Raw genomic sequence first — 13,457 nt, 5'->3', positions numbered from 1 at the left:
ATCTCAGCCTCCAGAGTAGCTGGGATTACAGACGTGAGCCACTGCACCATTTACAAGCATTTTATTCAAAGTAATAAATGACAAAAATTTTGCTAGTTTAAGATGTACCAACATTAGCGCACTGTCTGTTTTGATACATATTGTGATATAATAAATGATATGACAAATTAGCTAATTAGTATATTCAAATATTCTTAACATGGGCCCACTTGCCACTGCAAAAGAAGTCAAAGATAAACACATCATTTATTTTAGCAGACAAATCTTATTAGGATAGGAGGTAGGATGAAAGGGATAATCTCCAATTAACTGGTTTCGTACAGAGAATGATATAGTGAAAAAGCCTTAGAGGCAAACAGTCACAGACAGGTTCATGAACAGAGATTAGCTTTGAGACTTCTCCATCTGCTGAATGGCATTCACAAAAAATAAGAAAAGAAATTGTATGAAGTACCTAATACTCTGACATCATGCCAAAAAAAGTGCTCTTCAAATGCTAATTCTCAGCCCAGCACCAGTGGCTCAGCCTGTGATTCTAGCTACTCAGGAGGCTGAGATCTGAGGATCATGGTTTAGCCCAGGCACTAAAGACTGTGAAACTCATCTTCAGTTAACAATAGACAAGGGGAAGTGGGGCTGTGGCTCAAAGAGTAGGGAGGTAGCTTTGAGCTGAAGAGCTCAGGGACAGTGCCCAGGCCCAGAGTTCAAGCCCCTCGACCAAAAAAAAAAAAAAAAAAAAAAAAAAATCTTACCACAGGGCCAGGAGTTTAGCTTAGTGGTAGAGCTACCCTAGCATGCACCAAGATGTTGGTTCGATGCCTCGGTATCACATACGTAGAAAAAGCTGAAACTGATTCTTTGGCTCAAATGGTAGTACTCTAACCTTGAGAAAGCCCAAGGACAGTACTCAGGTCCTCAGTACAAGCACCAGAACTGGCCAAAAAAAAAAAAAAAAAAGAAAAGAAAATCTTAAGGTATCTGGGCCTGTTTGGTTTTCTTAAAACCCATGGGTTTGCACCATGGATAGTGAGTAGAGTGATTTTTTTTTCTTCCAGATAGAAAAGAGTTCGTTATAGAACATACTTCATGCTAAGTAGAGTAAATTCTTAAAAAAAAAAAAATTAAAGCCATGGTCCCATGGTAAATTCCTCAAAGCCATTGGAATAAAAGCAGTTTTCCCTAGGCATTATTTGTTATTCCCATTGGCAGTGAGTAAAAAGATGTTGGCAACTCTGGTCAAATACAGGAAGAGGTCCTATACAGGTAAAGCAGTAGCTTAGAAAAGATGCATGCAGATCTCAGGTAAGATCCACTCTTACTTAATCTGTGCAAGCTATTTCTCTACTGGTAATATCCATTTCCAGGCTATAGTGAAATGTTTAGATTGAGGATGTCTTTCTTTCATGGCATTGAGGAGTTTGATGTCCTCTGTGTCCAGGAGCCAACTTTTCATGTTTAGTGTGATGAGACTAGGCAGGCGAAGCACACACTGGCTCAGCGCCTTCACTGTGGTGGCTTGAACTTTGATGCAGTGTGTGAAGTACCTGGAGATGTCCAGCTCTTGCAAAGCTGGCAAGTTATCCAGTGCCTGGAAGAAAGTTCTGTATCCTTCTTCTGTGATCTTGTGATTAAGTGAAAGGTTTAACTCCTCAAGTTTCTGGTAACCTCCACTGATTGCTGCTTTGGCTACAAAGATAAACATTCATGAGATCAAAATCTTGAGGACTTCTTTTGGTAGACCTCTTCTCCAACCACTACCACTGATCAAAGGGAGACGTGTCCAATATAATTCATGTTTGTTTGGTTTGATTTTGTCTTCTTGTGCCAGTATTGGCTTAAATCCAGAACCTTGCACCCTCATTTAGCTTTTTGAGAAAATTAATAATAATAAAGGTTTTTTTTGGTAGGTTATGGGTCTTGAACTCCCCATGGGCACTGAGCTCTTCAGCTCAATGCTTTTGCCCTACCCCTGGGCCTGGGCATTGGCCCTGAGCCTTTCAGCTCAAGGCTCCTGCCCTACCCTTTAGCCAAGCCCCACTTCCCATTTTCTAGAGGTTAATTGGAGATAAGAATTTCAGGTCCTTTTGTGTCCAAGCTGACTTTGATTCTTGATCCTCAGATCTCAGCCTCCTGAGTAGCTAGGATTACAGGCATGCCTGGCTAATAAATAATATTTTTAAAAAAGCAAAAGGGATTAGGGGCCGGAACTTTGGCTTGCTGGTAGAGTGCTTGCCTAGCATACACGAAGATCTAGGTTCATTTCCTTGGTACCACATAATAGAAAGATCCAGAAGTGGTGCTGTGGCTTAAGCTCTAGACTTGAGAAAGTCCAAGGACAGTGCTCAGGCCTTGAGTTGAAGCCCCAGGACTGGCCAAAAAAAAAAAGCATGGCATAAGCAGTGGAGTAGTTTCATCAGAAACAAGGCTCGGAGTTCAATTCTGGTTACACATATACACACAGAACACAAAGTAACACTTACTAAAGCTGAAAGTTGTAGTAGGTTTTGTTGTATTTTGTTTCCTAGTACCAGGTTTTAACTCCAGTACCTTATATTTCCCTTACTTGCTTTGGAATGTTCTACCACTTGAGTAGTTCCTCCTTTCCCTCACACTCTCTCCCCACTTAAGGGGGCTGAGATCTAATGATTGCAGTTCAAATCCATTCTGGAGAAATGCTTGTCTGTACCCACTCTTTATCCACTTGCGACATCAGCCCAACCTGTGTTTATTGAATGCCTCCCTAAGAGCCCCTATTTTTCCATAGCTGGGTGACCCTGGACAACAGGTCCAGAATGTAATAGGGAAGGCTAATCTTGAATTAACCACTAAAAAGCTAGAAGTGGAGCAGTGGTTCAGGTGATAAGAGCGCTAGCCTTGAGTGGAAAAGCTCAGGGACACTGTCAGGCCCTGAGTTCAAGCCCAGGATTGGCACAAACACAAATACACACATACATTTTCCCCCCCAGTCTTGGGGTTTGAACTCAGGGCCTGGGCACTGTCCTTGGTCTTTGTCATCACAAGTGCTCTACCACTTGAGCCACAGCACCACTTTTCAGCTTTTTCTGTGTATGTGGTACTGAGGAATCAAACCCAGAGTTTCGTGCATGTTAGGCAAGAACTATACCACTTGGCCACACTCCCAGCCCACACTGTTGTCTTACTTTTTTCCCTTTTTTTATGCGTGCGGGGCTTGAACCCTGGGCCCAGCCACTGTCGTTAAGCTCTTCAGCTCAAGGCTAGCATCCTACCACTTTGAGCCACAGCACCACTTCCATACACACACATTTAATGGGCAAAATCTAACCTGTGGTAAAAGAAAGCAACATAGTAGTTACCTAGGGTGCCATGGGGACTGGAGATGCTCTACCTTCTAATCTGGTTGACTTCCCTTAAAACTCTAACAAATTCATAACAAAAGGCCAGCATGGTGGTTCCCCCTGTAATCCTATCTACTCGGGAGGCTGAGATCTGAGGATCAAGGTCCAAAGCCAGCCTAGGCACAAAAGGACCTGAGACTCTTATCTCCAGTTAACCTCTAGAAAATAGAAAGTAGGGTTAGCCTCAAGGGTAGGACAGTAGACTAGAGCTGAAGGGCTCTGGGACAACACCCAGGCCCAAGCCCTATGACCCACAAAAAAAAAAAAAAAAAGTCAAATATTCATTGATTTTTATATTGATTTATGTGTATATTCATCTTTAATTGTTAAAAAAACAAATACTTGTTTAGGTGTCTAAACAGAGACTTGAATGGGACGTAGTTTGATAACAGAGTTGGCCTAGCATATAAATTCAATCCTCGGTGCCACAAGAAAGAGAGGTGGGGGAGGGAAGGGAAGGAAGTCCTTTAAAGATAGCTTACCAATTTCCATGACACTGTCATCACTCAACGTCTGGAAGAAGGAGAGGACTCTGAGATTTGGAAGCTGTTGACACTGCTGGACAATCAGTTTGCCTACTTGTTGAATTCCATCCCCAGTGGGTAGGTTCAGTTCTTCCAGGTTAGTAAGAGAACCTAAGGTGGAAGCTGTCAAAGGAGATTTTTGAGAAGTGGGGAGGGGGAAAAGCACAGTAACAGTGACAGAAGGTAATGGGTGTACACTGCATCTATATGTGAAAATATCACAACTCTCCCTTGCTCCTTCAATTTAAGCATAATAATAAAAACTTACATCTCTTATGAATGGTAATGCACAGTTTTTATTGTCGTTACTACTTTTCTAAAAATGAAAATTTTAAATTGTTAAAATGATGTACCAAGGGGTTATAGTTATATAACTTAGGTCAAGACTTTTTCTCTCTGGATATATATTTGTCTGCCTGTCTCTATCCATCTATATCATTTTTCTTTGTGGGTTGTGGGGCTTGAACATGGGGCCTCAACACCATTTTTTCCCCCCAGCCCTGGCACTTGAACTCAGGATCTGAGTACTGTCTTTGGGCTTTTTCCTCTAAGTGCTCTGCCATTTGAGTCACAGCACCACTTCTGGCTTTTCTATGTATGTAGTACCAAGGAACTGGTAGTACCAGCGAACTGAACCCACATCTTCGTGCATGCTAGGCAAGCATTCTATCAGTAGGCCAAACTCCCGACCCCTCAGCACCATTCTATTTTGCTCAAGGGTAGTGCTCTACCACTTCGAGCCACAGTATTACTTCTGGTTTTCTGGAGGTTAACTGGAGATAAAAGTCTCATGCACTTTCCTGCCCAGGCTAGAATTGAACCATGATCTTTAGATCACAGCCTCCTGAGTAACTAGGATTACAGGTGAGAGCCACTGGCACCTAGTTTAACAGTACATTTCTTTTTTACTTTTTCTTTCTTTTCCTTTTTTTTTTTTTTTTTTGTGTGTGTGTGTGTGTGTGAGTCGGTCTTGGGATTTGGGAGCTGGGCCTGGGAGCTGTCCCTGAGCTTTTCAACTCAAGGCCTACTGCCCTACCCTTGGCCTGGGCGTTGTCCTTGAGCCTTTCAGCTCAAGGCTACCACCCTACCCCTTAAGCCACAACACTGATTCTGGTTTTCTGGTGGTTAATTGAAGATAAGGAGTCTCAGACTTTATTTTCTGGGCTGGCTTTGAACAGATCCTCAGATCTCAGCCTCCTGAGTAGGTAGGATTACAAGCATGAAACACCGCACCCATCTGAGGAGTGATAAATTTCTTTTTGGACATGTCACCCCTTCCCTGGCTCTTTCTGTTTGTCCTTCCTATTCCCATCCACAAGCCATGTAGCCCATTTTCAACATGGTGTCTAGTGAGTGCTGTCATATTTTTCCCTCAGTTTCTATGCTCACCCTCACCCTCTGAACGACAGATAAGCAAACAAACTAGCTTTTGCCATTGCTTCTAAGTGGTACCATGTAACCACTGTATATACAGCATTTACATCTACAGATGGCTTAAAGTACCTAGGAAAGTGTTATATGCAAACACAAAACCATTCTATAGAAAGGGAGAAGAGAGTCCTAGAAGCAATCTCCAGGGATATTGAGGGACAACTGTATGTATATACCTTGCTTTCTTGTGGCTAATAGTAAAAAAGGGACTTTGTGTGTCTGGACCATGCAGGAATAGGAATAAACACAGCTTTGTAAACATACCAAATTTTTCTGATGTTTCTTTATCAGGAAAATATTGTAGGTCAAGATTTAATATCTTCAGGGAAGTAAAATTTGGCAAAATGGTGACTGTGGGAGAAAAATGAAAATTTAGTTATGATATCCTTGTAACAAAGGGTAATATTTTTAACAAACAGTCTTGTAAAAATGACGTTAAAATTCACAATGAGGGGCTGGGAGTTTGGTTTAGTGGTAGAGTGTGTGCCTAGCATGCATGAAGACCATGGTTCGAGTCCCATGACTGCCAAATTAAAAATAGGACTGAGTGCCAATGGGTCACATCTGAAATCCTAGCTTACTTAAGAAGCTGAGACCTGAGGATTGAGGTTCAAAGCCAGCCTGGCCAAGAAAAACCATGAGCTTTTTAATCTCTAGTTACTCAGCGAAAGCTAGAAGTTCTCTGACCATAATTGTATTTTTACTGCCAGTCCTGAGGTTTGAAGTTAGGATCTAGGCACTGTCCCCGAGCTATTTATTTATGTTTGCCAGTCCTAGGCTTAAGCTCAGAGGCTAAGCACTGTTATTGGACTTTCTCAAGGCTAGAGCTCTACCCCTTGAGCATCAGCACCACTTCTGGCTTTTTTCTATGCATGTGGTATTGAGGAATCGAACCCCGGTCTTCGTGCATGCTAGGCAGGCACTCTACCACTAGGCCAAACTCCTGGCTCTGTCCCTGAGCTTTTGTGCTCAAAGATTAGTACCCTACCACCTTCAGCCACAGTTCTCATAGCTTTCTCTGTCTTGCTTTGAGTGTACTCAATTCTCAGTATTATCTCAGTCTCTTGTGTAGCTAAGATTATAGACATGAGCCACAAGTATCTGACAATTGTATTTTTATTTATTTTATTTATTTTTATATCATTACTGGGGCTTTAACTCAGAACCTTGTGTTCTCATTCAACCTTTTTGCTCATGGCTGCACTCTACCACTTAAGTCACCTCAGGGTTGCTTTTTTTTTTTCTTTGATGTTTTTGTTTTTGCCAGTCTTGGGCCTTGAACTCAGGCCTGGGCACTGTCCTTGGGCTTTCTCAAGGCTAGAGCTCTACCACTTGAGCCATATCACCACTTCCGGCTTTTTCTATATATGTGGCATGCTAGGTAAGCACTCTATCACTAGGCCAAACTTTTGGCCCCCACCTCCAGGCTCTTTTGCTAAACTGGAGATAAGAGTATGGCAGATTTGCTGCTTGCGCTTTCTTTTCACTAAGATGCTCAGATCTCAACCACTGAGTAACATATAACATTATAGTCATAGGTGTGAACAATTAGTATCCAGAAACAATTTCATTTCTGTTCTGAATTCTGACTTTTTAGGTTACTTGATAAGGCTTTATCCACAGAGCATTTTAAACCAAAAATTTAATATTGTTTATTCTTACCAAATGGGGTGACTTCAAAACAACGTCCAGAAAACTGAATTTCTTCAAGTTTCTTACATGAAACAAGTGCATTTGCAAGAGACTCAAAGTCCGATAAAACATAACTTTTAAAATAGAAAACTCGAAGGTCTGGAGAATTCTGAATCAATTGAACTGTAAAACATGAGGTTGTGGGATGTTGGAGAAAACTAAATTTCTATCACAAATTTATCATTCATGTTTTTTCCCCAACTATAGAAGTTTAAACAAGGCACCATAAATGTAATGATTTAAAGAATCATGCTACTTTGGGTATGTTCAGGTTCTACAGCTCAGAAGTAAGCACCATGAACTTGGATAAATTCCTGATCCTCTCTGGGGATCAGTTCTCTATTCTATAAATTATGGGTTCAGTAATATCATCTTTAGCTTTAACAATGTGTCTGTGTTGGTAGCTTGCATCTGTAGACTAAGAATGCTATAAAAGGACAAAGGTTGGGCTGGGCGCTGGTGGCTCACATCTGTAATCCTAGCTACTCAGGAGGCTGAGGTCCAAGGATCACGGTTCAAAGTCAGCCCAGGAACAAAAAGTCCATGAGACTTTTTTTTTTTTTGCCAGTCCTGGGCCTTGAACTCAGGGCTTGAGCACTGTCCCTGTACTCTTTCCTCAAGGCTAACACCACTTCTGGCTTTTCTATGTATATAGTACATACATAGAGTGCTCAGCAGGCACTCAGCCACCAGGCCAAACTCCTGGCCCTTCCATGAGACTCTTATTTCCAGTTGACCCCTAGAAAACTGGAAGTGGGGCTGTGACTCAAGCAGAGCGATAGCCTTAAGCTGAAGTGCTCAGTGACGATACCCAGATCTAGAGTTCACGCCCCACGACTGACAAGAAAGGGAAGGAAAAGAAGAGGAGAGAGAACGAAAGAATCGGGGAAGGAAGGGCAAAGGAATAAGCTAGTCTGTTGCTGTAGTTCACATGGTAGAGCGTCACTCTAGAAAGCAAGTAAGGGAAATGCAAGGGCCTGAGTTAGAGCCTGGTATTAGGAAATAAGCAAACAACAACAAAACCCACTACAACTTTCAGCTTTAGTAAATGTTGGTTTGTGTTCCTGTGTGTGTGTGTGTGTGTGTGTGTGTACATGTGTAACTAGCATTAAACTCAGAGCTTTATGTTTCCTATGAAACTGTTCTACCACTTGTGCCATGCTTTTTTGCTTTTTAGTGGTTTTTTGCTTGCTTGCTTGAGCAAGCTCCCCACCCCCCCTAAAATGTCAGTCCCGGCTTGGACTAAGGGCCTGAGCACTGTCCTTGGGTTTTTTTTCCTCAAGGCTAGAGCTCTACCCCTTGAGCTTCAGCACCATTTCTGGCTTTTTTTTTTTCTACGTATGCGGTACTGAGGAATTGAACCTAGGTCTTCATGCATGCTAGGTAAGCCCTCTACCTCTAGGCCAAACTCCCGGCCCCCTTTCTTTCTTTTTCCTTCTTGTTGGTCATGTGGCTTGAACTCTGGGCCTGTGTACTATCCCTGTAATGCTCAGGGATATCTCAAGGCTAGTGCTCTACCACTTAAGCCACAGTGCCACTTCCAGTTTTCTGGTGGTTAATTGGAGAGTCTCACAGACTTTCATGGCCAGGCTGGCTTTGAACTATGATCCTCAGCTCTCAGCCTCCTCAGTAGCTAGGGTTACAGGTGTGAGCCACCGTCACCCAGGCTTGAACAAGCATTTTCTTAAGCAGAAAAGCTAGGTGATGGTACCCAGATTCTGAAGACAAGCTGTGGTCTCTAGGAGTGGGGAAGGGTAGGAAGGGGGGAAGAATTGAAAATTTGGAGTCATAATTTGTTTGTGAACCTACGTGTCCTGTGTTGAATGAATTTGAACAAATGACTTCACCCTGTTTGCCTCAGTTTCCTCAGCTATAAAATAGTTACCTTAAAGATGTGAAGATGATGGCCGGGAGTTTGGCCTAGTGGTTAAAGTGCTTGCCTAGCATGCATGAAGACCCGGGTTCGATTCCTTGGTACCACATACATAGAAAAAAGCCAGAAGTGGTGCTGAGGCTCAAGTGGTAGAGCTCTAACCTTGAGAAAGTCCAAGGACAGTGCTCAGGCCCTGAGCTCAAGCCCAGGACTGGCAAAAAAAAAAAAAAAAAGATGTGAAGATGAAGACTTCATGACAAGCTTATAACAGTCATAGCTCTCTACTTTCCTAATGTGTTATTCCCACAAAGTATACAATATAGGCTATACCAAATCACAGAAGTTTAACTACTAAATAAATTATTGGTCAAATAACTCCCAAATGACACAAAAATAAGTCAGTTTCATTCTCACCAAGTCTGGAGGAATCTTTCTCAGATAAAACTTGAATCCATAATTTCTTCATATGATGGAACATTGGGAATTCTTCAGGAATGACTGAAAACACATCTTGTTGATTGTCTAATTTCACAGATAGTTCTTTAAGGCATGGGAACTTGTCCAAGTTAGCTAAGATTTGATCTGCAAAGCAACACAGTTTATTTTGGTTCATAAGCTATTCTGGTTAGCTTTTTTGCACTGGTCCTGGGGCTTGAACTAGGCCTAGACACTGTCCCTGAGGTTTTTTTTTTTTTTTTTTGCCAGTCCTGGGCTTGAGCTCAGGGCCTGAGCACTGTCCTTGGACTTTCTCAAGGCTAGAGCTCTACCACTTGAGCCTCAGCACCACTTCTGGCTTTTTTCTATGTATGTGGTACTGAGGAATTGAACCCGGGTCTTCATGCATGCTAGGCAAGCACTTTAACCACTAGGCCAAACTCCCGGCCCTGTCCCAGAGGTTTTTGCCCAAGATCAGTACTCTACCACTTGAGCCACAGCTCTACTAACAGCTTTTTTTTGTTGTTGTTTGTTTGTTTTAATTGATCGTGGGGCTTGAACTCTGGACCAGGGCACTGTCCTGGAACTCTTCAGCTCAGGGCTACTGCCCTACCTTTGAGCCACTGTGTCATTTCCAGTTTTCTGGTGGTTAATTGGAGATTAGAATCTCACTGGCTTTGTAGTGCCTGGTAGGCTTTGAACCTTAATCCTCAGATCTCAGCTTCCTGAGTAGCTAGGATTACAGGTGTGAGCCATGGTGCCTGGCTCTACCTTTTTTGATTGTTTAGTGGAGATTAGAGTCTCACAGACTTTCTTGCTGGGCTGTCTTCCAGTCATGATCCTGCTCTGTATCAGTCTCCTGAGTAGCTAGGATTATAGGCATGAACCACCAGTACTAGAAGAGTAAAGTCTTAGTATTCGTACCTCCAGTTAATCAGCAAAAAGCTAGAATAAGCTGGGCACTGGTGGGCCTGCAGTCCTAGCTGCTTGGGAGGTTGACAGCCAGAAGATTGAGGTTCAAAACCAGCCTAGGCAGAAAAGTCCTCAAGATTCTACCTCCAAAATAATCAGCAAACAGTGAGGCAATGAGGCTATAGATGATACAGCACCATCTGAGTAAGCAAGGCAAGAGAGTGTGAGGCCCTAGGTTCAAGTTACAGTATCCACAAAATAAATGCCTCTAGCTAGCGTAACTTTATGAGAATAAAGGAAGAGCAAGGGGAGGAGAAATAAGATTGATGAGGATGTGGAGACCTTGAAACCCTTGCACATTTCTTCTGGGAATGTAAAATGGTGTAACCACTGTGGAATAGTTTAGAATGGCTGACTCATAAACCATATGAGCCAGCAATTCCACTCCTAGGTATATATCCCACACAGTTTAAAACAAGGACTCAAACAGGTATTTAGAACCCTGTGGTGCATTCCAATATGATTCACAAAAGCCAGTGATAGAAACAATCCCAGCTGTCTATGGACAAATGAATGGAGATAGCATGATGGCTCACACCTGTAATCGCAGTTACTTAGAAGGTAGAGACAGGAAGATAAGGGTTTGAAGCCATCTTGGGCAAAAACCTTTCCATGATGTTATCTCAAAGAATGAGTCAGGTGTGGTGGGTTCATTGAGAACACATGGCAACAACATGGCTGAAGCAGTAAGCAGCCTAGCAAGCATAAGCCCTGAGTTTAAACCCCAGTACCATATACAAAAAAAAGCTATCCAAAATATATTCAAGGATACCGTGTCGCTGGACTGTCTCCGAGATATGAAGAGATTCCAAGAAAGGCAGGGTGAGAAGCAGATCTTGCTCTGTGGCACTGAGCTCAAGGTGGTCTATGGAACACTTGGTGACAGAGGCCCTGTGCTGCTCCAGGGCTGGGCAGATGCTTTCCAGGAAGCTGCTGCTGTTTGTCAAACAGATTTCAATGCGTTGAGAAGCTGCGAAAACAGTCGTGAGAACTTGGAGCATCTCCTGGTCGGCAGTATCCATATTGCTCACCTGGATTTGCAGCAGGGGGATCTTGTGGGGCGGGGGAGACAGTTTCCAGTAGCCGCCTCTGATGTCTGGGAGCCTGATGATTTTCGTGTTCATATGCCTGTGTATGTTCTCTCGTTTCTCAGCAATGTTTTGCTCAATTTCCTTCAGAGACTCAAAGGCAGCTGCGTAGTCTGGATCTACAGCTGGTATCTGTGATTTGTTATAACATGCTTCCAGGTCTGGCGTACATGGTCGGGGTGGTGATTTCTTCCCATTTAGGGTGACTTTGATGCTCCTCAATACTAACAAGCTTTCTGGATATTCAAAGAAGTACTCTGATGCAAGTTCTTTCAAATCTAGTGTTCTTCCTTGAAAAAACTGCAGGAAAAATGGAGAACACGCAGCCATCGTATTGCTATGATAAGCGACTTTTAGAGCAAGATCCAGCAATCGCAATGAAGCATATGCAAAGAAAGTCTCTGGATAGATCTTCCACATATCCCACATTAACTGCATGGGCGGCGAACTTTCCAGCTGGAACTGCAGGTACTCATCATTTTCGGGTATACTCTGCAGTGAGTCATTATGATCCAACAACTGCAACAAATGAGATACCAGTTTTGGTCCCACCTTTGTTGAAGGTTGGCTAGAGACATAAATCAAAAACTTCTTATAGAGAAATACAGCCTTCAAGGAGGAGTTAATTTCTTTCAAAAAATTAAGTCCCAACTCTTGCTCATCCTGCTGATCTGAATCCAGGAGTTCAATCAGTTTCATCCCAGCAAGGAATTCTTGGAAAGCTGGATTTAAAAAGCGATAGACTGGTCTTAGTCGCTGGGCAGTAAACTTGCTCAGGAAGCATGTGGTTAGACTTTCATCTTCATCCAGTCCTATTTCTATGAGGTCATCACCATTAAACTCAAAGCGAGATGCAAAAAGCCCTTTCAAGGCCAGCTGGCCACAGGAGGACACTGTTGCTTTCAGAAGTTCGGTGTTCTTTTGTTCCCTAGAGGAAACATGTTCCATATAGGACTTGAAAACTGCCACATCATCAAAAAACTGGTCTAAAGGGTGCTGAGACCAATTAGCCCAGAGGGCTGCTAAGAACAGTGGAGTCTTCTGAATTCCCTGTAAATCTTGGTTGGTTTTAAAATAAATCATAAACTTTACCAGACGGATAAAATTATATGGGCAAAGAGTCCGTAATATACACAGAGTGTTATAGAAGGGAAAATCTTGAATGTCAAGAATAGTATGGAGGTATCGGCGAACGTCCCGGGTTCTGTTTCTATGGGTTGCAATCAGTAAGCAGGTCCGTGATGTGTGGTTTCTGAGAATCAGCTTCTGTATGGCCTGAGGGATTGAGTACATTTCACTATAGTCATCCAGAAGGAATAGCACCTGGTTCTTGAGCTGCTGGATGATGTTCCTCAGGGACTCTTCTTCAGTAAGAGCATCTTCTGTCCCTAGGAGCTGGTCATGAATGATGTCGGCCAGTCCCTGGTCTTGTCTGATAGAGCGGAGGGAGAGGTAGAAGACCAGCCGGAACCTATATAGCAGGGGACAGCATCCTGATGCCCAGAGAAAAGCGATTTTCTTCAGAAAGACTGTCTTCCCACTCCCCATATCTCCCTCCACACACATGATGGAGTTCAGATTGGCCAAGACCTCAGGCATCATCAGGGTTTCTTGGGTTGTGCTGCTGATGTGCTTAGAGACAATGGACAGATCACAACCCAGAAATCTGTCAGTGGGTTGATTGGGAGAGATCCCAAGTAAAGACATGTGGCGAAAACTAGCTTTGATGTAGGCTGCCCTCAGTTGCTCACTCAGTCTTTTTGCCTCTCTCAACCACCTCGGTGCTCCCTCTGTGGAGAAAGAGAGGCACAGTTAGAGTCACACTTACATCTCTCCAGTCCTAAAGACATGCTTTTGATACTGCATGATTCCATCACCATCTGAGACCTCTAGCTTGAGACCTTCTCTTAGCTCTCTCAGCAAAACCAGAACATAGGGACCATGTGCTCAGGTCTACGGCTTTCCATGGGGAATAAGACCCTATCCTTTCCCACTTAAAAATCTAGAAGAAGCTGGGTACAGTGTCTTTAAATCTCGGCTTATTTAAATCTGAGACTTGTGCACT

General features: G+C 43.0%; 1 protein-coding gene across 1 annotated transcript in view; it reads right to left on the bottom strand.

Moving 5' to 3' along the window:
* Window positions 1–794: 794 nt before the first annotated feature.
* The window catches only part of Naip (NLR family apoptosis inhibitory protein), a 29,636-nt gene continuing 16,973 nt past the window's right edge, over window positions 795–13,457 (bottom strand). Inside the window, exons 10-15 of the mRNA XM_090331817.1 lie at window positions 11,077–13,182; window positions 9,312–9,479; window positions 6,995–7,147; window positions 5,597–5,683; window positions 3,860–4,024; window positions 795–1,686 (exon numbers count right to left, since the gene is read on the bottom strand). Coding sequence (XP_090187943.1) covers window positions 1,334–1,686; window positions 3,860–4,024; window positions 5,597–5,683; window positions 6,995–7,147; window positions 9,312–9,479; window positions 11,077–13,182 — 3,032 coding nt within the window. The 3' untranslated portion in view covers window positions 795–1,333. The remainder of the gene's footprint in view (window positions 1,687–3,859; window positions 4,025–5,596; window positions 5,684–6,994; window positions 7,148–9,311; window positions 9,480–11,076; window positions 13,183–13,457) is intronic.

Source organism: Megascapheus bottae, chromosome 4, assembly GCF_031878675.1.
Source record: "Megascapheus bottae isolate mThoBot1 chromosome 4, mThoBot2.hap1, whole genome shotgun sequence".
Taxonomy (NCBI): Eukaryota; Metazoa; Chordata; class Mammalia; order Rodentia; family Geomyidae; genus Megascapheus; species Megascapheus bottae.
The sequence above is the reverse complement of the archived record's forward strand: the minus strand, read 5'-3'. Positions and strand labels throughout refer to the sequence as shown.